The following is a 26,305-nucleotide window of genomic DNA, read 5'->3' as shown; positions in this document are numbered from 1 at the left end:
CCTTGGGCAAGTAATTCAAACGCAAGGAACAAGCTACCAGATTGGTTGGACTACCAGGAAGGTGCAGTTTATGAAACTAGCAATTGTTAATGTAATATAAGAGCAGTTATTTTTTCATTATGTAAGTGTAGGACAAGTTCAGAAGACCATTCCATACAAGCAAGTGTGCAAGTCTGTAAAAAGAGAACTAGAAAATTTAAAATGTACTGCTGGAAATCAATTCTATTAACTGCAAAGTGGGCACTATCAACATGTTTCCCACAAAGGAAACACACACCAGGAAAGAGGCCCATACACAAATAAATGAGAGAGAATGGGAAGAAAAATCACATTTATTAGTTAAGACAACCACAGGCTGGACACAACACACATGCTAAAAAGTGGACTGTCTTAAAATTTACTTCAAAGGTAAATAGGTAAATGTTTTCCACAGCCCCACAATCATTTCAGTGTTTACAAATTAAAAGGCCCACATTAGACATTAAACAGTAAAATATGTAATAAATACTCCAACCTATCCTTAAGTCATAATGAATTTGACCTACCATGCTATTGAAAACTGCTTAGTTATTAAAGGTTGAATCAGTTTCCAATTAGTCCTAAAAAATACCACTCCCCACCCACCCTTCACGCAAATTCTAGTTTGAGAAGTAAGGCATTAATACCAATTAAAGCCTGTTTAATCATTTAAATGAGGTCTCACAAGGACCTCTCCTCTCCTGGCAAAAATGCACATACCACTCTCCAGAAGACATTCAGACCTATTTCTAGCCATTACTGAAATCAAGTATTAGAAAGGTTGGTGAGCTTAAGTTAAACCTAAAGCTACTCGCAGATCTTTCTAGCAGTAAAACCCACGTTGACCTTGGCAAGACTTGTACTATTGTCACTGTGCTTTTGGTTATGTTGCTCCCTCCCGGTTATAAATTTTGACAAGGATTTTTTTGTGTGTTCGTTCAAATATGAATAGACCTCAGTTTGAAGTCCTTTAGAGTTCCCTGGATTTATTATTGTAAAGACATTCAATGACTCCCAGTGTGACTACACTTAAGAGCCCCAGAAGCCTGTGAAGACTAGAAGGTTTATAACTTGCACTGAGAATACAGAAAACATTCAAAACTTAGCTCCTGCAACCTTATTTTAGAAGGTGTAATCTTAGCTTTGTTCAACATTCCAGTAATTCACAATAGAGCCAAGAGCATGAACATAGCTGCTTTTGAAAAAAGCAAGTTAATACTTGAGTGTTTCAAATAAATCTTGCAAAAAGAACAAAATTGTCCGTGTTGTTCTCACACTAACCAGTTTGAAGGTGGGCTACAGTTGATCATTTCCTATTTTAATACCTCACCCCTTAGTAAATGGGCTATTAAATGACTCACCTGTTGGGAGGTACTGACAAAGTCTTTATGCGATTTAACCTAGAATTATCAATTTACCTAAATCAATCTCATTTTAATTCTTATAATATGAACACATCATTTTAAGGGCTTTCTGATATCCCCACTTCCCAAAACTAAATTATGGAAAGGAGCAATTTAATTTTTGATTAAATAAAAACCATCTAAGCAAAGTTTTACATGATAGTATATATGTAAAATAAAGTACAATTTCCACTTAATTCAGTCTTCAAATATTTTTATTGGAAGGCCATGCATTGCCTTCATTTATTGTATTTCAAATCACTGTACATTTACTTTTGTGAAAACACTGCCTGCATTTTCTAGTACAAAAAAAACCTAAAAATTGTTTCAGGAATGTAGAGAAATATCCAACTTAAATAGCGAAAAAGTGCACCATAATTACTGCTGCACTGCAGTCATTTCTGCATTTCCCATGTTTCTTAAATAACTATTTTGTCTGATAACACACAATATAAAGAGCAATTATGAAAAACAGACATTTACATATACTTCTAAAGTCTTATTGAGAATATCCGGTTGGCATTGGATAACCAATCATAGGCGCAGCTGCAGTAGCAGGATATGCATATGCCTGTTGGTTCATACCATTGTGCATATTTGGAACATTACTTCCATATTGCTGAGTGCTATCATAACCATTCTGGTAAGTCCCTGTTGGATTACCAGTCCTAAAACTGGTCTGTATACCAGCAGACACAAAATTACTTCCAAAGCTCCCATTGGTGTAATTTGCAGCACTGTAAACACCATTCTGGGTTTTTGCCCCAAAATCTCTCTTAAGCAGACTAGAGTAACCTCTGTCATAATTTTCCCTGTCTCTAAAGGTATTAAATCCACCCCTTTTGCCTGCAGAGTATCTGTCCCGACGGTCATCCTTCATGCCTCCTCTACCCCTGGAACGACCTGTCAAGAAAAATAATTGCAAACTGATTATTTCTGACACAAATCATTACTAACCCAGAAGGAATAGGTAGTCCTTAATCGCTACAGCTGTGAAGCAGTTTCTCAACTTAGTCGCACAAAGATTTTACTCACCTGCCAATTCCATTTTAATGGGTTTGTAGACAATTATGTGACCCCAAACCACCAACATTTCTTATTGAAGATTGGTCTTACCTGAACCTCTGTCTTCGACCAACTGAAGCAACTTGGGATTAATTGCTTGATTAGCTTCACGAAGCACAGAGATAAGGTCGCTCACTTGCTTTATGTTATTAGGTGTAAAGAAAGTGTATGCTGTGCCTGTTTTGGTACTGCGAGCAGTTCTTCCAATTCGGTGAATATAATCCTCTGAGGAGTTAGGGTAGTCATAATTGATGACAAATTTCACATCTTCCACATCTGTAAGGTGTTGCAGTGTGGCAAAATAGTAATGTACGGAGTTTTGCACACCACAACAGCCAGACCAAAAATAAAAAGTTAGACAATTGTATTCCCAAGAAGGTACGGGCTGCAAAAAATACAGTTAAAATGGTTATCCATTCCCTGTAGGAATACCATTGAGGTTGAAAAAATAAAGTACACATCATCTGTATGTCTTAATACCCACCCGAGAGCCTGTCAAAGGATGTGTATATTCCTTAATAATTCCCAAATCAGCCAAGTCCCCTTAGAGATCATCAAGTGACATCTGAATGCTTCTGTGCAGTAGGGCCACTTAAAGGTTCACAGCAACCTCTTCGTGTGTTCATTTTAAGGACCGTTCAACAAAAATGTACATGGTCCTCTGCATTACAGACTCATCAGAAAATCAAAATTCTGGCCACACTGCTCGTCTTGCCAAGACCTTACAACCGCAGCTGCAAGAAAAACATACCTGTCCCCCAAAAGTTGTTTTTATGCACTGTCTCGTCTAGGCAAGCGCTTCCAAGAAGCCAGGATTCACTTGAGAATGTGTCTCTCTCTGGCAGGTCTCGACATGACGACTACTGTGTAGGTGAGGGAGGAACTTTCAAAGCATCGCTTTCTTTTCCCACTGACTAAGTGTGAGAAGTTGCTCCTGCTCTAGAGCTCATGTGCCAGTACTCACCAATTTGTAAAAGGCTTAGTACCTTTTAAAGCTGCTCTCTCCATTTCAAACTTGAACAAAAATCTCACTGAACATTGATTGATGTTTGGAAATATTTCTTCGACATTTCAGCAAACTCACTGAAACTCAAAGACCCACAGATCACAGTCAACAGTTTGAAACAATGCTGTACCATGGCAGTCATGCAAAGCATGGGACAGAAGAAATACCACGGCAGTGAACTGTGAGGATAACTTCCATTTTTTTCCCTCGGAGAGAACAGTTTACGGGGCAGAGGTGGTATGTTCTGCCTTTTGAAGATTACTGGCACACTTTCAGCTTTTCACCTCTCTAATCGACTGGAAGCAGCCAGCCGATCTCTAGTCCTCCATCCCCCTCGAGTCCTCCGATTGTCATGCCTAGGCCTTGCCACAAAGACTGCACCTTTATATGAAAAAAACTTAGAAAAAATGCAGAGGTTAAAGAAAGCAATAAACTTTCTTTAAAAATTATATGGAGATCTTCTGGAAAACCAAGCCATGAATTCGAGTTTGTACTAACCTAGCCCTCTGGAGGCCACATCTGTAGCAATCAGAATAGGGGCTTTTCCATGTTTGAATTCTGTAAAAGAAGGCACATATGTGATCACTAATCTGAGCAAAATTCTAGGTTTTGAGGGGGTTAAAAAAAGATCTTTATTTGAAATACTTGCCATTTAGAACCCAGTCACGTTCCTGTTGACTCTTGTCACCATGAATACCCATGGCGGGCCACCTAAATTAAGAGAAAAATTGTATTAATAAGCTTCACATTTAAAACCTGCCAGATTTTAGCCTAGTACCTTAACTATTCTTGGTCACAGATCCTTTAAATTTCACCTGAAATATACAGTCGTACCTATAATACCAGATTCCCATCCACAAAACTTAGAAGTCTATCACTCTTAAGTCTGCCCTTCCCTTAAATTCAGCTCTAATATATCTGCTTCAATAGAAAAAGCCTACATACCCGTCTCTTCTCATTTTTCTAGTAAGTTCATCACATCTTCTTTTGGTTTCAACGAAAACAATGGTTTTATTCTCCTTCTCACTCATGATCTCTTCCATTAGACGAATAAGCCTTTAAAGTAAAAAACTTGTAAATTTTAAGTCCATAGCTTCACCATGCATTTATGGTCAAAGTATGCGGCTACAAATAAAAAAACAACAACAAAAACCCCCACCTGCTCGACCACTTATCAAGCAATTCTACTGGTTGGACCTTAAACCACAGGACACATGAGTTCTTTTCCCTAAAGGAATACTATAAATTATGGTGATAATCAGTTATCTAAATGCAGAAAAATCTTCATAAGGACAAGCTAAATCTAAACATTCAGATTCCAACCACTTTTAAAACCTATGAAATTCAAATTATATAGTTGTTTTTACAGTTAAGACTTATATCTTACTTTTCATCCTTCTCTACATCATGACACACATCCACAATCTGAAGAATGTTGTGGTTTGCACTCAGTTCTAGTGCACCAATGTTTATATGAATATAGTCTTTCAGGAAATCTTCAGCAAGCTGTCTTACTTCTTTTGGCCAAGTCGCACTCCACATTAGGGTTTGCCTGTCAGGCTAAAGAATTTTGGAATAAAAAAGTGTGCATTCTAAGAACGAATTTGGAGCTAAGTTTGAAAAAATAACATATTTAAGGGCACTTACTCTTATCTGATCCACAATCTTCCTTATTTGGGGTTCAAAGCCCATATCAAGCATTCTATCCGCTTCATCAAGGACAAGGTAGGTAGTTCTTCTCAGGTTTGTCTTCCCACACTCTAAAAAGTCAATCAGTCTTCCAGGTGTCGCAATACAGATTTCCACACCTACAATTAAACACATAAATTTAACTAAGACATCCAGACCTCTTTAGCGCCATCAGTGACAAATAGACCTTTTGTTACACACCTCTCTCCAAATCACGTATTTGTGGTCCCTTAGGAGCACCACCATAGATGCAAGTAGACTTCAATCGACAGGCTCTACAGTATTCAGCAGCTACTTGCTGCACCTGTTGGGCCAGTTCCCGAGTTGGTGCCAGCACCAAACACTAAGGAAAGAGGAACAGAAAGTGAAACAGCTGTTAGTAGAATCCTGGGTCCTAATTTTAAACTGATTTATTGTTACACTAACAGACAGCTCCCAGCAAAATTAGGTTAAAATAATTAATGTCTCTTATTAAAAACCACCACAAATTATGTCCTTTACTATATATAAAACTCCATTCTCAGGATCAAGTATTAAGAAAAAATACATATACTTACAATAGGCCCGTCACCTCTCTCTAGGAATGGCTGATGATTGATGTGGACAATGGCAGGCAGCAAATACTATTTAAGAAAACAGCAAACAACAAAAGTTACATTAAAATATTTCTGGTTTCATTTTATTACTAATTTCCTCTAGCATATATCGGAGTATCTCAAAAGTTCTCCTGGACTTACAGACAATGTTTTCCCAGATCCAGTCTGTGCTACTCCAACCATATCCAATCCACTTAGAGCAACTGGCCATCCCTGAGCTTGAATAGCAGTGGGTTCAGTAAAGTTCTGTCTTGCAATCACGTCCATGACATTTGCTGTAATCATCAATACCAATTTAGAATAATGCCAAAAGAAAAACAGAACAAAACACACACACACAAAACTTAAAACTAGCACTTACCAGGGAAGTTTGCTTCATAAAAATTCAGAACTGGCTTTGGGCAGTTGTGACCTCTAACTGTAATTTCCTTGCTTCTTCTGTATGTCTCTACCTCTTGCTATAAAACAAATAATAACCTAGTCAGGCTTACAAACCACTTCCCCTAAACCATTTGTAATTGATTAGTACTTTTACATGACAAAATTATACTCTGGATCCACATATGACAACCCCATATGGCACAAAAATACCTACTGTGTTACATTCAACCATTCTAAGTAGGAAAATTAAAAACCATCTGTTTCCAAAAGTAACACCTCTTCCCAGACTAGTAAGCCAAAAAACATGGATTTCCCATAACGTGGTCATTTACAAGGCATTTCTGGTCAGATTTTGATCTACTAAAAGTCATTACTGAGTTAATCCTGATGAAACCACATGAAATTACTCACAGCTGTGCGCCTAGCCAAATCAGGATGTTCTTGATAAAAATTCTTCTCAAATTTGGGCAGCTCATCAAGATTCCACTTCTTTTTAACTAATTTCTCCCCAGGGTTTCCAAACTTCTTTCCTGATAGGGGCCCTGCCCTACTTCCTCCAAATCGAGGTGCACCAAACCTGCAATTGAAAAAATTTTTTTTTTCCAAACGTCAATGTAGTTTAGTTTTTAGACACTCAAACTCACCATCCCTTGAGATACACTAAAGATCGATACAAGACTCTTGGAGGCGTAAGATCTAGCACTGTCCTTACTGATGATCATTCTCTCTAAACCACAATTAGCACCCTATCATTTCCCGGTGTCGCCAAATACACGCTACTGAAGCCAAGTCAACAGCCCCAGATTTACCAGGTCGGAAACTGGCTGACCATACGCTAAAAGCTCAGATTACAAGGACAGACGACAACTTATAGTTAGCAGTCCTTCCCACGAGCTTAGGAATTAAATATCTGGGAGAAGGACAATACAAGGGAGGAGCTTAACGGCGACATTATTTATCAGCCGTTCTCAAGCAAAGGAGCTTAGCTTTTAATGTATAACGGAACAGAACAGGCAATGAAGAGCACACCAAGGAGACTGGCGATCTCGGAGACACTTATACAAGCCATACGGATCCCGCGGAAGGGCTCCCGATCAAGGTAGCAAAATTATATAACACAAGGAAGAGGAGGAGGAGGAGCTGGCGACTACCAGGGGAGGAGTCCTGGCCCGGGCGGAGTCGGCCGGGCGTCGTTCCCGCTGGGGCGGCGCTTCCCCCTTTGTCTCGCATTTCTCTCTGCGCCACATTTTCTCGACGCTGCCATTTTGAGCTCCTCCGCCGGGCGGGGTAACAAAGGCGCCGCCGCCATGTCCGACGCCGGCATTTTGTACTCGCGGCTCTGCCACATGGCCGATTCCGGGGGCGCCAGCCACCCTCCTGCCCCCCCACCGTATCATTGGCTTTCGAGACGTCTCTCTCAACTCCCACAGAAATCCCGGGGCCCCTAGAACACCTTCCGAAAAACTGCACCTAACTGAGGCGAATTCGTTCGTCTCGAAGCGTCGCGCTTTCTTCCCCTCGCAATACACTCCTCCGAATCCTGCCCACAGCCGCTAAATAGCCGAGGCTCCAACGCCCCCTCCCAAACAAAAGGCGAGATTGAGGGCCGTTAACGGGAAATTCTTCGTCAGATTTTGACAAATTATCGTAACGGAGCAAACCTCCCACTGAGGAGGCCCACAGATGGGCTAAAAAACCCAAGTTCCCATCGCCCCTCGTTACCCTTATCGGCCACCCATCCCCCAACGGCCGGGCCTGACAGATCAGTTCCCACACTCACCCTCGATCCCGGCCGCGGTCTCGGTCACTCGAATAGCCCGACATGGCGTCAATGATTGCGGTTGGCGGGGAACGAAGTGAAGAGAATCGGGTGCGACAAGTCGCTGGAAAAGGCTTCGGCGAGAGCGAAGCCTTGCGGGGGCGGCAGCGGCGGAGGAACGGCGATGACAGGAGCCGAAGCTGCTCCGCAAGAGACCGGTGGAAATGAATGAGGTGCCGGCCGCGTCCCGGCAGCCGGTTTTATAGCCTGGACCGCCTCCTCCGCCGCAGAGAATGCTGGGAACCGCTCTATGACCTAATCACCCCGCCCCTGCGCAGAGGCCGCAACGCTCCCCGACGTTCCGGAATCCAATAAGTTCTCTCCCCTCCCCCCACGGCCCCTCCTTCAGAGTCGCCCGTTTTTCGCCCTTTCGTAGCTGGGCTGCCCCTCGACCACTGGGATGCCTCAGGCTGCACTGTCTTGACTTTACTTCTTACTCGAGCCTTTCTACAACCTCAAGGAAGCTACCCTGCCCTTTTTCGGGTCCACCCTAGGTAATAAAATGGCCAGCACAGAACCCAGTCCGCCCACTTGGAGTTGTTTACGTGTTCAAAGAGCCCTTACACCCAGAACCAAATAAGACACGAAGGCGGAGCCTGACATTGTCACGTGGCTGCCCCCGCCCACCGGGTGAGCGGGCCGCACTACTTCCTCAGTAGGCGTCGGCGGAGGAATACAAAACGAACAGCTCGCCGGAAGTGCAGTGCTAATGCCACCGGGCGACCGGCCGGAGCTGCTGGGTGACACACACTGTCAAACCCACCCACCTGAGAATCGCTTAGCGCAATCTTGCTGGAGGAGAATGGTATCTAGAGCCCTCAAACCGCCGCCTCGGCGCGTGTTGCTAGAGGAAGTGCTCCTCTGATGACCAATCAGCAGCGAGAATCGTTTTAACGTCCCTCCCGCTTTCACCCCTCCCTTTCATTTCGTTCCCCTTCTCTCAGTGATATGTCTGTTTAGTGCGGCCCTTCCAGGACACCGTCCCCCGTGCGCCCAGCTGGGAGTCTGTCGGCGACCGGCATCCGCGACATGGCCGGCTCTGAGGCTGGTGAGTCTCAGCCTGGAGCCCCAGTGTGTGTAGACTAAAGTCCAAGTCTCCGAATACCCCTGCGCATTGTATCTTAAGACCTCGGACCGGCCTCAGCTGGGTCTGGACTGCCGATGGGGCTCGTGACAGCCCGTCGTAGTTGGCTGGTTTTCGGGTTAGGGTCTCTTAAGTCAGTCCTCCGTTTCGAGACTGTCGAGCGATTTTGGGGTGGGGGAGAGAAGGTCTCTGTAGCGAGGCCTGGAGTACGCCCGCATCCTGGCTGCAAAAAGGGCAGTCAGAACCCCGGACTCGTGTTTCTTTGGAGAATCGAGCCCATGTCAAGGTGTTCTTTGCTCTTGCATTGTGGGGACTGAGGTCGTACCTGCATTTGTATTGAATTTTTGAGGAATGGCACTCTTAAGATCTGTTAATGTCCCTGGCAGAGTGGAATAGTGGTGGATTTTTCTTTTCAGTGCCCTCTGGAGTTACGGGCTTTGTTTAGCACCGCTTTTTGAAAAGCGAATTGATTTGGTTGTCTAGGACGCTTTCATACTTTTCTCCAGGACAGCGTCAAACCAGTTGTCATGGTTTGGTCAGCTGTGAGAAACGAGCATGGGGGAGAAGGAGATAATGTGCTTTGAAGAGACACACACGCACACGTTGTTTCTGGGAAGAGGAAGATAATGTGCCTGGAAAACACAATCATACACTTATTTCTAGAACATATTGAAGATAATCGAATACAGAATAAAAGAACTTTGTCTTTATCACCAGTCATTTCAAGGAACAAATGTTTTAAGCTTTTTCAATTACTTTTGGTCAAGAAACCTTTGTAATGACTATTCTAATTCCAACAGTGTCTGGGAGTGGGATGGAGTGGGACTCAGGAAACTTAAAACAGTTCTGGTGCTAATTCTGAATTTAGGGACTCTAATGTATTTTCCATATTTTCTTTCACGTAATCAAATGTAAAAAAACAAATGCAGTACTGTTAGTGTCATTACTCCAGTTCTAACAGCTTAAGTTAATCACCTATTTGGACACCAGAGAAATTCTGCCTTGCACACGATAATTGGGTGAAAACATGACAAATGCTTTTGGGAATTTGAAGCAACATCCATTAATTAGTTTCTAGTAGCCTCAGATTATATCACTAACAAACTGTCTTGTTGGGGACATAATATTCCTGTTTACTTGTAAATATGTTCTAAGTGAAAACATATGGCTTGCAAAATAAGGACTACAGTAAATAAGATTTTAGATTGCAACAGTAAAAATTGGATTTGCATCATTTTTTACTGCATTGAAATTTTAGAAGTCTGAAAATCATGCCAAGAAATTAAATACATCTTTTCAAAAATCATGCCCATGAGGGTTTTTGAAAGTCTATAACAATCAATGCCTTATTTTCTACAGAGTTTAATGTCTGCTTTTGTGAGGGTTTTTTAAAAATGTATGTACATGACTTTTTCTAGTGCTGTTTAAGGCTGAACTTTTTCTTTCCCAACAGAGTGGGTGACTATTGCCAATAACCTACTTTTGAAATGTCACATACACTTGAGGATACACGAACTAGAAGATTGTGATGCTAATGTCTTTATTGCTCTCTATCAATCCATTTTGGGAGAAAAGGTACCAGGTAAGGGTACTAAAAAGTGGGAATGATAATATCTTAAACCAGAAATTTTTAGTGCCTGTACTTAGATCCTACGGTATTTATAAGATCTTGAGTTTTCTTTTTGTCTGCATCTTAGTTCTATCTAAATATTGCATTCATACCGTAATGAATCTTATGAGACTCTCCTGCCCCCAATAATAACAGCCTTAGTCAAATCGGTTTGGTCTTGGTAATCACTGTTTAATCATGCTTAATGCCTCATGAAAGTCACACCTTTTCTGTAAATGTACCTTCAAAGGTTCTAAAATTGAGTGGAACTTGGAAACTTGTCGGGTCCTGTTACTTAACCAATATTATGGATGAAAATTTGTGTTTGTACTGTATCCCTGGTTAAATACGTGAGAGTCCTTATCCCTAGATTCCTCTGCGGCCTTCGTTTGTTTATAAAGTTTATAACCATTAAGTATTAAAGCTCTATATAGTCTTTGTCCCTTTCTCACTGTTAACCATGAGACAGTGCCCTCCTCACTTCCTGGAATAATAGGATAGCCTCTAGCTGGTATCTTCGATGCTAGTCTCAATGCTCTTTAGCGTTCAGAAGCATGTACAGATACTTAGACCAGTCTTTTAAATATGTTTTTATCCTTCCCCAAAAACATTCATCATCTCAACACAGAGGAGGAATTCGAAATTTAAGTTGCTATTAAAATCTTTCTGCATTCAGGTCTATACTGATCTTTTAAACCTTTACGCCAGTAATTCTCAATAGGCTGCTTTAACAGGACATACAGTAACTTTCCTTTCACACCTGTTGGTTTTATCCTCTCATGGAAAGCAGCCCACAGTTATAAGTTAAAGTCTCACCTCATGCATTGCCTCCCTTATCGTATTATCATCTCTTTTAATTTAGGGACTTAATTTTCCTTTAGCATGATGCTTAATGTAGAACGTTCATATATTTATTTAATTGAATCCAATCAATGAATAAACCAATTCAACCAATAAAAATTCTACCGTGTGGAATTCAAGCTCTGTTAACTTTATCTGTTCTGTTTGGGCAGCACTATTGTAGCAGTTAAACTTACTCAGAAGTCTGGTCAGAGGCAGAAAGATGAAAACTTAGACCCTCATAGATGCAAAATGATGTAGCTTTTCTTCCACAGACCTCATAGCTATTCCCAGGAGTCAAGAGGATGAAGCTCACAATGTACAAGCAGTGATCGATTCACTGGCCTTGGATTACCTGCAGGTCAGCTTATCTCACATAACAGGTCAGTAAATACTTAACCATCAGATATTTTTGCATTTTACTAAAATAATTTGTTAGAACCCTAGACATTGTTTAATTAGCCAAATGAGTAAACTTATGATATAGGCCAAATAGTAGGACTGAGCCGAGACAGTTAAGGCAGCCATCCTTGAGAACTTTACCAAGAGAGTCAGACATTGAGTTTATGATGGATCTGGGTCTGGGTCAGAGTTCTAGCTGGTAGTTGGAGGTGTATTTTTGTTGTTTTGTAATTTTGAAGCTACCATACTGCTTGTTTGTAGTAGCTAAAAATTAGAAACAACTAAATGTCTATTATGGAAACAGGCTAAATAAATTACGGTAGCTCCATACAAGGAACTACTCTGCAGCTGTAAAAGATGATTGATGATGCTCTTGATGTACAGTGTTCCATATAAGTGGAACAATCTCCATTATATATTGTGTGAGAAAATTGTGGTGAAGTTACATTGATAATATGCAGAGTTTGCTATTATTTGTAAAAAGAAAGGTAGAGAGAATATATATGCAATCAATTTTATACAGAAGAACTCTAGAAACCCATACAAGAAACCTGTAATACAGATTGCCTCCAGTAAAAACTTCAGGGCTGTAGGACAAGGTGGGAGGAGACTTGTATACCCTTTGTACTTCTTGAATTTTGAGTCATGTGAATATGTTACCTATTCTAAATAAATAAAACTATAAATTGTTTCTGAACCTTTTCCAAATAAATTATTTCCAGCTAATGAACAGGGACTCTTGGGAACTTGAAACTATACTTAAATCTCTAAGAGAAAGTTTATGCTGTTTATTCTTTGACAGTAGTTGAAGAAGATAAATGTTAATCAGGCTAAGTCATTTCCATCTCTTAATCTGATATTGAAAAGAACAAGTTTTTGCAAAAATACTGAAATTTTGGAGTGCAGTTTTGTTAGTAAATATGGTAAACTATTTTTGATATAATTTCTTTTGAGGGATAATGTTGGGGCTTCTCTGTTCTTTTGTATTTTAGAATCGCTTTATCACTGGAGTAGGGCAATTTCTGGTATTTGTGCTTTTTAAATATACTATAGCAAAGTTGTGTCTTTTTTAATGTTGTAGTATAGACTTTTTTAATGTTGCACTTCCACTGATAACTCTCATCCACCCCATGAAAAGTTGCAAAACTGCTTACCTCCAGTAGACTGCAAAGCAGCTTTTCACTCCTTGTGTTCTGTTTAAAGCAGTTTCTCCTACACCATGAAGCACCGCATTCTGGCAAGCAGTCTTAGTTGCTGGGTTGGCAGAGTATGCTCCCCATCCTGGAAACTGAAGTCCTGAGTATGCCCTTGGGGTACACTTGTGTATCTGGTTAAGCCAGAAAAACGCAAGGCTTAAAAACAAGATACCGATTTAGTTGTTTTAAACAGAAAGAAAAAAACTCAAATATTGTTTTTACTAACAATATTGTAAAACGTCAGATTTCTAGTTTAGGTGTGTTTTGCTTCATGCTTGAAGTTATAAATGGCTAGATTCTCTCAAATATTAAATTTCCACTTGGCCTCTTCCATACTGGTTTGAACTCATGAGAAGGCCAGGCACGATCTCCCCAAAGACAACCTGAGTGTTTCAAGATTAAGTTCGTCCATACCTGATGTTGATTGGAGTCCATTTTAGAGGACACGTCAAGTTTCCATGCTTTTACCAACCCATTTCTTGTCAACATTTCAACTTGCCATTTATTTAAAAATCAATTATGGGCCAGGTAGTGTGCTAGGGACTGTTTAAAGATTAATTTCTGGGCATAAAGGTGTGGTTGGAGATGAGGCTGGAGAGGTTGGGGGTGAGGTGAGATTAAGAAGGGTTTTATCTATAGGGAGCCATGGACAATTTTTAATTTTTAAAAAATGGTATATACAAAGTAAATAGCAGTTAAATAGAAAAAATTAGGAATTCCTGATGAAGGTATCCTAGCAAGTTTTTTGATTACTTAGTTTTTATATTTCTTTACTATTGTCGTCTTCAGAACAAAGCACCATCTTTAAGTAGGATCCCACAATGAAACAGTGTTCTCTCCCACCATTTTTTTTCTATCAGCCAAATAAAGTTCTACTTAGCTGTTTTATATTTTGGTATAAATCTTACCAAAAGATGTTTTTTTAAGTCTCATTTATCTTGCTTCTCAATAAAGGAAAGAATAGGCCAATGAATTATCAAACACCATATTCAAGATTACTCCCTTTGTTTTTTCGAATTTAATCATGCATCAAGAAATCGATGCTTTTAATACAGCTGACCCTTGAACAAAGCAGGGCTTAGGAGTGCCAACCCCTGCACAGTCAAAAATCCATGTATAAATCAGCCCTCTACATACGCGGATTCCCAACCACAGATAGAAAATACTATTTTGAACCACAGTTAGTTGACTCTTCATATGTAAAACCTGGGGATACGGAGGGCCGACTGTATATTTATTGAAAAAAATCCATGTAAGTAGACCCACACAGTTTGAAAACTGCATTGTTCACGGGTCAGCTATATAATACTGTTTCTCCTGGGTTGGTTTGTAATGTTTGTATCATGAACAATATTTTCAGTGGTATCTCCATTTCAAAATTAATCGGCTTTTTATTTCTTGGTTAAATATTTTAAAAACTCTCTATTCTGTGTTCAGGAGAAAATATAGTGAAAGGAGATAAAGAATCCATTAAGAATCTCCTAGAAATATTTGATGGGTTGCTGGAGTATCTTACAGAACACATCAGTGAAACATCTTATGAGAAAAGTAAGTTTAAGAACAGAAATTTGATTTGGTTTATGTCTACTTTATGTCTCTTTTTGCATTTTATATCTTTGCCTATTTTTTCTTCATAGGAATTAGAATTACTAATACACTGATAAATTTAATGGTAAATTAAATTTTAATTGTTATGGTTTTAAGTGGTTGAAAACTCTATCCTAGAATGCCATCATAATCTTTGTCAACTTGGATGTTGCTTATAAATTACTTTAAAACTATTCTATAATAGAAAGCTAAATGCTGGCAAAAATTGCTTATTATTGCATGAAATTCCTTACTCCAAAATTTTCTATGTTAGAACTGCCATTTTTTGTTTAAAATTTGGATGTTGCTGAGGTGTCAGCAGGAGAGATTGGTGCATTTCTGTCTTCAACCTACACTTAGGTTTGTGACAGCCTGAATATTTTTTATTTTACTCTTTGAGTAACCCACTTTCCTAAATCATAACAATTTATCATGTGAAATTTCGATATTATGTTTTTTAATGATAATTATAAAGATCAATAATTCAGTATTTTCCAAAAGGGTTCTGGTTATTTAAAGTAGATCAGAAGTATATGAGAGCTATTTATAATCTTTGGCTCAGTAAATCCCATTTCTAGGGGTTTATCCTAAATAAATTATACAAAAGAAAGGCGCTTGAAGGTCCTCATTGCATTGTTATTTATCGTTACCAAAAAAGCCCTCTATGTCTTTAATGGTTAAGTAAAACAATGTTATATGTCATGGTTGGAATAATATATCACCCATTTAAGAATGGATTTACCTTTGTAAAATTATTTTTAAAAAGTTTTCAGCAGTAATAGCAATTAACATAAATTCTAATATGAACGAAGACAAAAAAATTGGGTAGGCTCATCATTCCTAATTCTCACATTGTTGATTGTGAGAATTATGCTGTGATTATAACATTTTTTAGTTAATCTTAAACTCTTTAGAGATAGTTTTTATTCTTCCTTTTATTCTTATTGCTAAAAAGATTTAAAAGCATATATAGATAAGGTCTGGAAAGAAAGACTGAAAGGCATGCCAAACTGGATATTTTTTATTTCCAAAACTTTTGAATGTTGAGTGTTTTTGAGTGTTTAATATATGTAAAATGCCAGCCTAGCTACTCTAGGAAGATTCAAAGCTGCATGCCTTGTTTATTGCTCTCAAACCTGTACTCACATCAGAGAAGTAGCCATAAATATATACAATAAAAACATTATAGGAGAATTGGAGGAGAGTGAATGACATGTGAAATTCACCTAATTCAAGGCTACCAGTGAGTATTTCGATGCTCTGTGGCATTTTAGTCATTTTAGCTGCAAGATTAAGAGCTAGAAAACTATCTCAAAGTAAAGAGGTCGATTAATTTGGAATGTTATAACGACAGCAGCAGTTTTTACAATGTAGTGCTTGATTGCAGGTCAGAAAGGGATGATACTGACCTGGCCAAGGATAGGGCAGTGGGGATGGAGAGAGGTCAGAACTTACAGATACTGTATGTGAGTCTAGTAATAGTTAAATGCTGAGGGAGAGATCTTCACTGGGGGAGGTCAGTAGTATGTAGAGAGCTTAATGCTGCCAGGAGGGAGTTGGTCAGAGGGGGCCTCCCTATGTGGTAGTATGTATCTTAGTTGGACAGTATTTTCTAAAGGCTGATTGTTACCTTTGCAGATCCAAATTTATATAGTAGTATTACTTAGAGCTGATCAGATTCTTTCAAATGGCAATGGGAAATAAATCCTTATTGTCACTAGTTATATCAGGTGTGCAGAACAACTTCTTCTGGTACCTGAGCTAGCATTTCATTTACCACTGAAGACAAAGGGATTTGAAGGCAGACAAATTCCCCTCTCTGTGTGACTGAAGCTCTCTAAGCCTCAGTTTTCTCATATGAAATTCTTTTATGGTTGTAGAGAAGATTACCTAAGTAGATATTCATAAATAGTTTAGCACTGAACCTAGCTCAGAGTAAATGCACAATGACTGTTAACTAATATTATTAAAATATTGCTTAGTAAATACAGAAATAACAAAAAAAAAAATGAAGAGGGGATGTTCAAACAGGGAGTCTCTAAAAATGGGGATAGGAATATCCACAGGGGTAGATCTGAATCATAGGAGGTTTTATCCACATACTTCCTAAATCACTCCCCTGGTGAGTTACTGCCTCTGGTGAAAGTGTATTCATCAGGTATGTTGGAGTAGAAAAAGGCTTTTAGTCCTAAGGAAAATTTTATCCAAGCCTTGATGTGGTCTGACTCTTAGGCTAGGGCATGATTGTCTTAGAGCCTGAGGTAGCTGACACAGTCATGTTTTTCTGAAGCCTAGTCATCTTGCCTCAGACATCCATTACAGATAGAGAGGTATAAAGAATAATAAGTAAACCTACTACTTAGCTTAAAAAATAAAACATTGCTAATACAGCTGTAGACCCTGCTTTTACAGCAACATTTGTGTTATATATTTGTTACCCAATAATACATGTTCATTACAGGTAATGATTTGGTTCTTTCTAATCTCACTTTTGCAATAGCCCAGTTTACCAGGGAGAGTTGAGGGTGCCTAACTGTGCTTACCTCTACCCACTCCCTGTATAAAAATAGTAGTCTATTAACTTGGGTTTTTTGTTCGGTTTTTTTGTTGTTGGTTTTTTTTTTTTTTTGGTATTTTTATTTAAACAGGTGAAACTGGACAGGGTTTTAAAGAATCCCATGGAGGAGAACCTTTGGAAGAGTCAGGAAGTACCAAAGAATCCAAAGCATCATGGAAAAGAGTTTCTTTTGAGAGGTAGTACTCAATGTGTATGAATTTAATTAAAACAAGTTATGCTTTTCCTTTTCCTAAGAAATAAAATTACACACAATATACCAGAATGGCAGCAAAAAAATAAACAAAAACCAAAAAACTAATGTGAAAATTTTACTAACTTCTCATGTTTTAAAGCTCCCTGAGGGAGTTTAAAGAACCTTGAGCTATGTACAGTACTTAATTCTCACCATTAACCACCTACTTATTTTTTAATTTTTCCACTCATCTTCAAAGTTGTTTATATTCCTTGCACAAAACTTGGAAAGTACAGAGAAATTAAAAAGCAGGGGGAAAAAATCTACCATTCAGAACTAAATAACTGCTTGTTAACATTTTGTTTTACTTCAGACTTTCTTACTCTGTTGTTTTTTAAATTCAGTCATATTATCTATATAATTTTGTTCCCTGCATTTTAAAATTAACACATCAAATCTTTTCCCCAGTTGTTAAACTCTTTATCTTTTTTAATCACTGTATAACATACCATTCTTATGGGTGCATCATAATATACTCAACCACTTTTCTAAAAAAGTGGTTGAGTATTCCAGTGTTTTTATATTATTTTTTAAAATGTGATATATACCTTTGTTTATTCCCTCCCCCCCGCCCCCCAATCTTTAAGCTGCATTTAGAGTCAAAGAGTATGAATGTTACAAGGCTATTGAAAGTTGCCAAATTGCTTTTCAAAAAGGCCATGACTATTTATACACCCACCTGCAGGATGAAAGTGCTTAGTTACTGTGCCCTCATGAACCAGTACCATTGACCAATATCAGAGTTTTAAAATTTGTGCTACTGTTCAACACAAAATATGTCATTACAGGTTTGATTATACTTCTGCAAACTAGAGGTTGAACATGACGTTTCTTTTAACTATCTGATTCTAAGTTTTTGTATGGAATTTGTCAAGGCTTGAAAAGCATGGGCAATACCTTCTTGTTTAGATATAGTACACTGTGGAAAATATATCTTAAAGGAAACCATCATAAGATAAATTTCTTGGCTTTACTTTTCATTAGATTAGAAAAATAACATAAGTACAAAAGTGAAACAGTACAAGGATATTTAATGCAAAATACTCCCCTCCACTCCAAATACTAATGAGTGTTTATTGTTCTTTGTGTGTATTCTCCTATAATTTAATCCTTAACACTTTATACACAGCTGTTTTTACCATACATATATGAGGGAAAAAAAAGCAGCAAGAAGTGATAGACAGTAGAAGAGAGTGTCTATTTTTCTGTGCATAGCAATGGACAGTCTGAATACTTGCAGGCTGCTTGAAGCAGCTCTTTGAGTTCTCATGGGAAGGGCCCTTTGTGGTCAGGCTGGGCCCTGAGTAAATGAAGGAACTCTTTCAGGTGTTCCTCATCATCTGAGGCTTTGGGCCCCTGTTGGGATGGAGATGAAGCAGAATCCACTGGTGAAATAATTAGACTCGGAGACACAGCACACACCTTTTCTCTAAGAAGTAATGGTGAGTAGTTAAACTTTAAATATCAATTGTTATTCAGTATGCAATTATGAAAATGTAAGTAGTTATACTTAGGAGTGTATAAAGTTGTGAAGAATAGAGAGAGCCCTAACTGAACTTCAGAATAAATTCCAGAATACCACTGTTATCCACTAAATATGAACAGTAATCTGAAATCAGTCAATGGGAATCATGGGCACATGGGCAAATAGGTAGATGCAAGATTGTCCTGTAATATGTGGGACTTGATACCCTAGGAAGAGAATTCTGAATACAGCTTAACAGTCTACTCACATTCAGGTTAACCCTTAAGTATAGATTCTTGAACTGGGTGACTGTTTTCCTGGTTTCAGCCAGCACGTCTGTATATCCAGTGGCAAGTTTTCTCCCAAGCTGCAGGCCACATTTCCAATGATCTACTGCTTATACACAATAAATCTTCATATCTTTCAGGCCTGTTGTGAGCTTCTCACCTTGCCTTCAAACCATCTCACTCCTTGTCCTGCCCACCTTGGTTGCCGTGCTCTTCTGTGGCACATACTGTTCCTTCTGCAGGGATACTCTTCCTTTCTAGTTCTGGCAAACTCACCATACAAAGCCCAGCCCCTCCCCCACCCTCCTCAGGCTCTGAGGCTCTGTATTCCTACAGTACAGGTTCATCATACTTCGGTAACACCATTCTCTCGCTGGATAGTTAACTTTGAGTTTGTCTATTATGTTAACTGTGAGTTCCAGGGACAGTAGCCACAGCATACGCATTCATCAAAGAAGCACATTTCATAATGATAAAGGGATCAATCCAACAAGAGGATATAACCCTTATAAACATTTATACACCCAATGTAGGAGCACCTAAATATATAAAGCAAATACTGACAGACGTAAAGGAAAAGATTGACAGGCATACAATAATAGTAGGGGACTTTAACACCCCATTGACATCAAAGGATCATCTAGACAGAAAACCAACAAGGAAACAGTGGCCTCAAGTGACAGTAGATCATTGGAAATGATCAGTAGATCATTGGAAATGTGGCCTGCAGCTTGGGAGAAAACTTGCCACTGGATATCAGACCAGATTTAATATTTTTAAAACGTTTCACCCAATAGCAGATTATACATTCTATTCAAGCGCACATGGAACATTTTCCAGGATATAACATATTGTTAAACCACAAAACAATTCTCAATAAATTTAACATTGAAATCCTATCAGGTGTCCTCTCCAGTCACAATGATATGAAACTGGAAATCAATTACAAGAAGAATACTGAACAACACAAACACATGGAAGTTAAATAATATGCTACTAAACAGTGGGTTAACAATGAATCAAAGAAGAAATCAAAAGATACCTTGAGACGAATGAAAACACAATGACCTAAAAGAAAAAATGAGATACAGTAAAAGCAGTCCTAAAAGAGAAATTCATAGTGATAGAGGCCTACCTCAAGAAACAAGAAAAATCTCAAACAATCTAACTTTATACCCAAAGGAACTAGAAAAAACAACAGGAAACAACAGGAAACGTGACCCAACCCAAGAAAGAAAATAATAAAGATCAGAGCAGAAATAAACAAAATAGAGTCTAAAAAATCAATATAAATGATCAGTGACACCAAGAGCTGGTTTTTCGAAAAGATAAAATCAATAAATCTTTAACTAGACTCATCAAGAAAAAGAGAGAACCCAAATGAATAAAATCAGAAATGAAAGAAGTAACAACTGACACCACAGAAATACGAAGAAGTATAAGAAAATACTACAAACAGTCAATAGCCAACATATTAGACAACCTGGAAGAAATGGATAAATTCCTCGAAACATACAATCTTCCGAGACAATCAAGAAGAAACAAAATCTGAACAGACTGGTAACTACTAACAAAAGATCAAATCAGTAATAAAACAACAAACAAAAGTCTGGGACCAGATGGCTTTATAGGTGAATTTTACCAAACAAAGAATTAATACCTGTTCTCAAACTATTCCAAAAAATTGAGGAGGGGATATTCCCATGTTTATTTTACAAGGTCACCATTACTCTGATTCCAAAACCAGACAAAGACATTACAAAAAAAGAAAATTCTAGGTCAATATTCTTGATGAACATACATGCAAAAATCCTCAACAAAATATTAGTAAACCAAATTCAACAATACGTTAAAAATATCATACACCAAGACCAAGTGGGGTTTATTCCTAGGATACAAGATTGGTTCAGTATCAGCAAATCAGTGTGATTTGCCACATAAAATGAAGGATAAAAATCACGATTATATCAATAAATGCAGAAAAAGCATTTGACAAAATCCAGTATGCATTTATGTTAAACACTCTCAACAAAGTGGGAATAGAAGGAGCATACCTCAACATAAATGCCATATGTGACAAGCTGACAGTTAACATTATACTCAATGGTGAAAAGCTAAACGTGTTTTCCTTAAGATCAGGAACAAGGCAAGGGTATCTACTTTCACTTTTATTCAACATAGTATTGTCCATTGTATAGCCACAGCAATCAGATGAGAAATAAAAGGTGTCAAAATAGAAAAAGAAGCAATAAAATTGTCATTATTTGCAGATGACATGATACTATATAGAGAGAACCCTAAAGATTCCACCAAAAAACTATCAGAACTGATAACAATCTGGTAAAGTAGCAGGATATAAAATTAATATTGAGAAATCAGTCGCATTTTTATCTACCGATAACGAACTGTCGGAAAGAAATTAAGAAAACAATCCCATTTACAATTGCATAAAAAAAAAATACCTAGGAATAAATTTAACAAAGGAGATGAAAGACCTATACTTGGAAAATTATAAGACATTGAAGAAAAAAGTGAAGAAGATACAAATAAATGGAAGGATATACTATGCTCATGGGTAGGAAGAACTAATATCGTTAAAATGCCCATACAATCTATAGATTCAGTGCAATCCCTATGAAAATACCAATGGCATATTTCACAAACCTAGAACAAATAATAAAATTTACGTGAAACCACAGAAGACCCCAAATAGCCACAGCAATCTTGAGAACTAAGTTGATATCAAACTATAAGACTATAAAAATCAAAACAGCATGTTACTAGCATAAAAACAGACACACAGATCAATGAAACAGAATAGCCCAGAATTAAACCCATGCCTATATGGCCAGTTAATCTATGACAGAGGCAAGAATATACAATGGAATAAAGACAGTCTCTTCAATAAATGGTGTTGGGAAAACTGGACAGATACATGCCCCCAAAAAAGAAAAACCAACTTCTTACACCATGTACAAGAATAAACTCAAAATGGATTAAAGTCTTAAATGTAAGACCTGAAACCGTATAACTCCTAGAAGAAAACATAGGCAGTAAACTCTTTGACATTGCTCTTAGTAATATTTGTTTGCAGTCTCCTCAGGCAAGGGAAACAAAAGAAAAAATAAATGAGACTACATCAAACTAAAAAAATTTTACACAGCAAAAGAAACCATTAACAAAATGAAAATACAACCTACTGAATAGAAGACGATATTCACCAATGATACATCCAATAAAGGGTGACTATCCAAAGTATATAAGAACTCATACAATTTAACACCAAAAAAAACCCAAACAAACAATAAAAAATAGGCAGAGGACTGGAATAGACATTTCTCCAATGAGGACATACAAATGCTCAATAGACATTTGAAAAGTTGCTTACTGTCACTAGTCATCAGAGAAATGCAAATTAAAACCACAATGAGATAATACTTCAAACCTGTTAGAATGGTTATCTTCAGTAAATCAACAAACAAGTGTTGGTGAGGGTATGGAGAAGAGAGAACCCTCATGCACTGTTGGTGGGATGACAAATTGGTGCAGCCACTATGGAAAATTATGGAGGTTTCTCAAAAAATTAAAAATACAACTAGTATATGACCCAGCGATCCCATTTCTATTTATCCGAAGAAATACACAACACTAATTCCAAAAGTTATTTGCAGCATTATTTACAGTAACCATCAGTTTGTTCTCTGTATAAGTTTTGTTTCTGTTTATTCATTTCTGTTTTTTTTTAGATTCCACATATGAGTGAAATCATATGGTATTTGTCTTTCTCTGACATATCTCACTTAGTATAATATCCTCTAGATCTGTCCATGTTGTTGCAAATGGTGAGGTTTCAATCTTTTTATTGGCCAAGTTAATATTCCATTGTATATATGTACCACAACTTCTTTATCCATTTGTCTGTTGATGGACACTTAGGTTGCTTCCATATCTATGAATTTATGGAGGGAGATTTGCATATTTAAAACATTTTGATGTGAAAATGGCCATATTGCATTGGATTATGAAAAAGGAGAGCACAAAAAGATATTTGCTGATTTTTAAAAGACATGAGTGTCAAAAATTTAAAAATAGTCTATGGCCATGCTACCCTGTATGTGCCGATCTTGTTTGATCTCGGAAGCTAAGCAGGGTTGGGCCTGGTTAGGACTTGGATGGGAGACCACCTAGTAATACCAGGTGCTGCAGGCATTAAAAAAAACCTTTTTTTAATTTTAAAAAATTTAAAACCATAATGTCTTGGAATCAGTTGCATGGATTTGGGGATGTGTACGAAGTGAATTGTTCTGTATTTAGTGATTGTCAGTTGATCATATTGGTATCGATGAGTTTTCAGAGTACATTCTCATACCTTCTAAGGAGTAAGTTTATTGTGAATTCTTTCATAAATTGAAAAAGGGATAAAAAAAGTCATTAGGAGAGGTCACGAATCCACTTTGTTTATGGAGAGTTTGTGTATTGTAGTTTTCTAAGAGCAAAGTGGATATTCCCTCAATTTCGATAATATTTTAATATCACTTTCTGTGTAATAATATAAAGCTGATTCAAAATGTTAAGCACTTGTAAAGTAGATAAATAAAAGTTCGATCTATAAATCTTTGATTACGGTACCAGCCAAGACCCCTAACTCAGAGACATACCCATACAACAGTCAGCATTTCTACAGCTCTGACATCTATTTTTCTAAGGCAAACTAATGAAACATTGTGTGAAACTTTGCTTTCAAGTTGCATGAATGATTCTGAGCTGCAGAACTACATCTTGATATCTGATAATCATTAAAAATAATTGTTATTTCGAGCAATCAGACCAACATGATTATGTCATTTCTGAGGTTATTATTCTCAGGGTGCAAAACTCTTCGCTTTGAGTATAACATTCAGCAATAAAAAATTTTCAATATTTTCTTTACTAGGTACCCAAGGTCCTAATGAAATACAGTCTAAAAAAGCCTCAACTGTACCATGTTCTAAATCACATGAAGAAGCGCTGAACCCTCCTTCATCCAGCTTTTTGTCCAAGAGTAGGACATCTTTTGTTGAAGACAGTGAGTAGTAATATTAATTTTTGGACCTTTGCTATGACTTGAAGACAATAGTTCCTGGGACAATTGCTATTACTGTTACCTGTTTACTTGTGTTGCTCTACACTTTATGTTTTAGATGATCTTATTTGTAAATGTTTGCTATTAATTATGAGCTCTGATGTCTTTGTAAGATGGTCCTCAGTCACGTTTTACATACACTGTTTTGTTATCTAGATCCTCTCCTCTCAAACACTTTAGGGCAGTAAGAGTCTCTGATATATTAGTATATCAGTTGGTTGTCTTCACATTACTAGTGAATGACAAAATAGAGTAACTCAAAAAATATTATCATTTCTCTTTGTTACCTCTGGGATTTTCATATGGTTAGTATTATATAAAACCATTGTTAATGGTTACTTTTTAAAAAAAATATCAAGTTTAAAATATATTTCTAAGTACATGTGAACATGTTTATATAGTTATGTATATATGATTTATTTCTTAGAGTTTCATCTTAATGTCCACTTAAATTTGTCCACCTAGCAGAAATTCCTTCTGTGGATATGATTCCAAATGCTAGGAAGCTAGGGGAGCCTATCCAATCAGCTATTCCTTTATATCCACCGTACCACCCTTCAGAGCCTCGAGCACCTTGCCCCATAGGAAACGAATACTTACGTTCAAGTCACTGCTCCCCTGCCATGAATTCTACTGGAGAGAGCATGGCATTTTCTGTGGTAAGTGGAAAAGCTTGCTTTCAATTGAATATAAGTCTAGAGATTTAAAGAAGTTTCTGCTAGAATAGTTGTCAGATATTGCACTAATCAGAGCACTGTTATTTCTTAAAATTTATCTCTGCATACATCTACATGTTCTTACTCTAGGAATATAAGGACAGGATGAAAATACAAAAAGAATAATAGTAAGAGCCAACACATATTGTTTATTTTGTATCAGGTACCCTTCTGGGTACTTGACAAGGATTGAGTAATTTACTCCCTACAATACAGCTCTGGAGTAGGTACTATTGGGAAGCTGATAGAGAAAGGTTAAGTATCTTGTTTGAGGTCACAGCAGTGGTAGAGTCAGGATTTGAACTCAGGTATTCTAGCTTCAGCACCCATATGTATCCCTAATTAAATAATTAAAAATTTTTTTAAATATAAGAAGGGTGAAAAATGACCTTTTATCCACATTCCTGTTATCCAACATGAACTTCCATTAATACCCTGGCCTATCAGCTTCTACTCTTTTTCCTTCGGAACAAAAATCCCTTTTTATACAACCAACCTGTCCCTTTCTTCCTAGAAGCTAGAACAGGCAGATATATGCAAAGGGTGAATTCATAAATAATGATATTCTCTTTTTTTTTAATTTAAATAATACAGAAAAAGTACTGGAAAAAGAGATGAAATAAGCATCATTCACATTATGTGACCATCCTAAACGTTCTGTGCATCTATTCAGATAGGAGGGTGGATATATAAAAAGAGAAAAAAAGAATCATAGGAAAATGGTTACATTTGGGAGAGGTATGGGGGGATCGTGGAAAGGCTTATGAGTTGCTGGTAATATTCTAGTTCTTGACCTGCGTGGCAGTTAAGTGGTACTGTTCATTTTGAGGACACTTAACCTTCAATAAAAAAGTGTTTTTTTAAATGTTGATTATATTTTAGTTATTAGAGTATTAAATTTAACTTTACCTTAATAGAAGAAAAAGATACTGAAGTGAAACTGAAGAGATTGTTAAACATCAGACGTTTCTTCACAAGAAATATTATCCATAAGATTCCCTCTAAGGTTAAGAAATGAATCGTTAAAACTGTTAGGAGTTTATATTCGTATTTGGGAAGGTTTTGTTTTTAACTGTTTTAATTTCGGACAGTTTTTATTGATTTTTTTTGACATGAAAGCTATGACTAATACTTTCCACTTGTGATTTGATCATTTTTTCATTGTCCAGGTGTAGCTGTAACCTCTGAATTTTCATGTTTGCAAACATTC

The 26,305-nt window shown here is 37.6% G+C and overlaps 2 protein-coding genes and 1 pseudogene across 3 annotated transcripts in view; 2 read left to right on the top strand and 1 right to left on the bottom strand.

Moving 5' to 3' along the window:
* Positions 1-1,618: 1,618 nt before the first annotated feature.
* Positions 1,619-8,180, bottom strand: DDX5 (DEAD-box helicase 5). Its single transcript, XM_011368517.2, has 13 exons — positions 7,939-8,180; positions 6,570-6,735; positions 6,139-6,235; positions 5,919-6,052; positions 5,739-5,804; positions 5,383-5,524; positions 5,140-5,300; positions 4,880-5,052; positions 4,438-4,548; positions 4,142-4,203; positions 3,991-4,050; positions 2,538-2,762; positions 1,619-2,324 (listed from the first exon to the last, which is right to left on the bottom strand). Exons 1-13 carry the CDS (start codon positions 7,980-7,982, stop codon positions 1,921-1,923), a joined length of 1,845 nt encoding a protein of 614 aa, XP_011366819.1. The 5' UTR covers positions 7,983-8,180; the 3' UTR covers positions 1,619-1,920.
* A 484-nt stretch (positions 8,181-8,664) lies between these two features.
* The window catches only part of CEP95 (centrosomal protein 95), a 31,076-nt gene continuing 13,435 nt past the window's right edge, over positions 8,665-26,305 (top strand). The window contains exons 1-8 of one of the 2 annotated variants that reach the window (XM_023535661.1): positions 8,665-9,025; positions 10,515-10,643; positions 11,786-11,893; positions 14,546-14,656; positions 17,344-17,449; positions 18,832-18,947; positions 24,191-24,322; positions 24,848-25,038. In XM_023535661.1, the coding sequence (XP_023391429.1) occupies positions 9,007-9,025; positions 10,515-10,643; positions 11,786-11,893; positions 14,546-14,656; positions 17,344-17,449; positions 18,832-18,947; positions 24,191-24,322; positions 24,848-25,038 (912 nt within the window). In that variant the 5' untranslated portion in view covers positions 8,665-9,006. Of the gene's footprint in view, positions 9,026-10,514; positions 10,644-11,785; positions 11,894-14,545; positions 14,657-17,343; positions 17,450-18,831; positions 18,948-24,190; positions 24,323-24,844; positions 25,039-26,305 lie in introns of both variants that reach the window. The other variant, XM_011368516.2, reaches the window with a different exon arrangement.
* On the top strand, positions 23,349-23,466 carry LOC111744937 (annotated as a pseudogene).

This window comes from Pteropus vampyrus, unplaced genomic scaffold, assembly GCF_000151845.1.
Source record: "Pteropus vampyrus isolate Shadow unplaced genomic scaffold, Pvam_2.0 Scaffold143, whole genome shotgun sequence".
Taxonomy (NCBI): Eukaryota; Metazoa; Chordata; class Mammalia; order Chiroptera; family Pteropodidae; genus Pteropus; species Pteropus vampyrus.
This window is presented reverse-complemented; position numbering and strand designations above follow the sequence as displayed.

Coding starts and splice junctions, on each gene's coding strand:
- DDX5 (XM_011368517.2), bottom strand. CDS start 7,982: ATGTCGGGCTATTCGAGTGACCGAGACCGCGGCCGGGATCGAGG. Junction 6,236..6,569: donor ATTTGGCTAGGCGCACAGCT/GTGAGTAATTTC, acceptor TTTGTTTTATAG/CAAGAGGTAGAGACATACAG. Junction 2,325..2,537: donor GGTCGAAGACAGAGGTTCAG/GTAAGACCAATC, acceptor TTTTCTTGACAG/GTCGTTCCAGGGGTAGAGGA.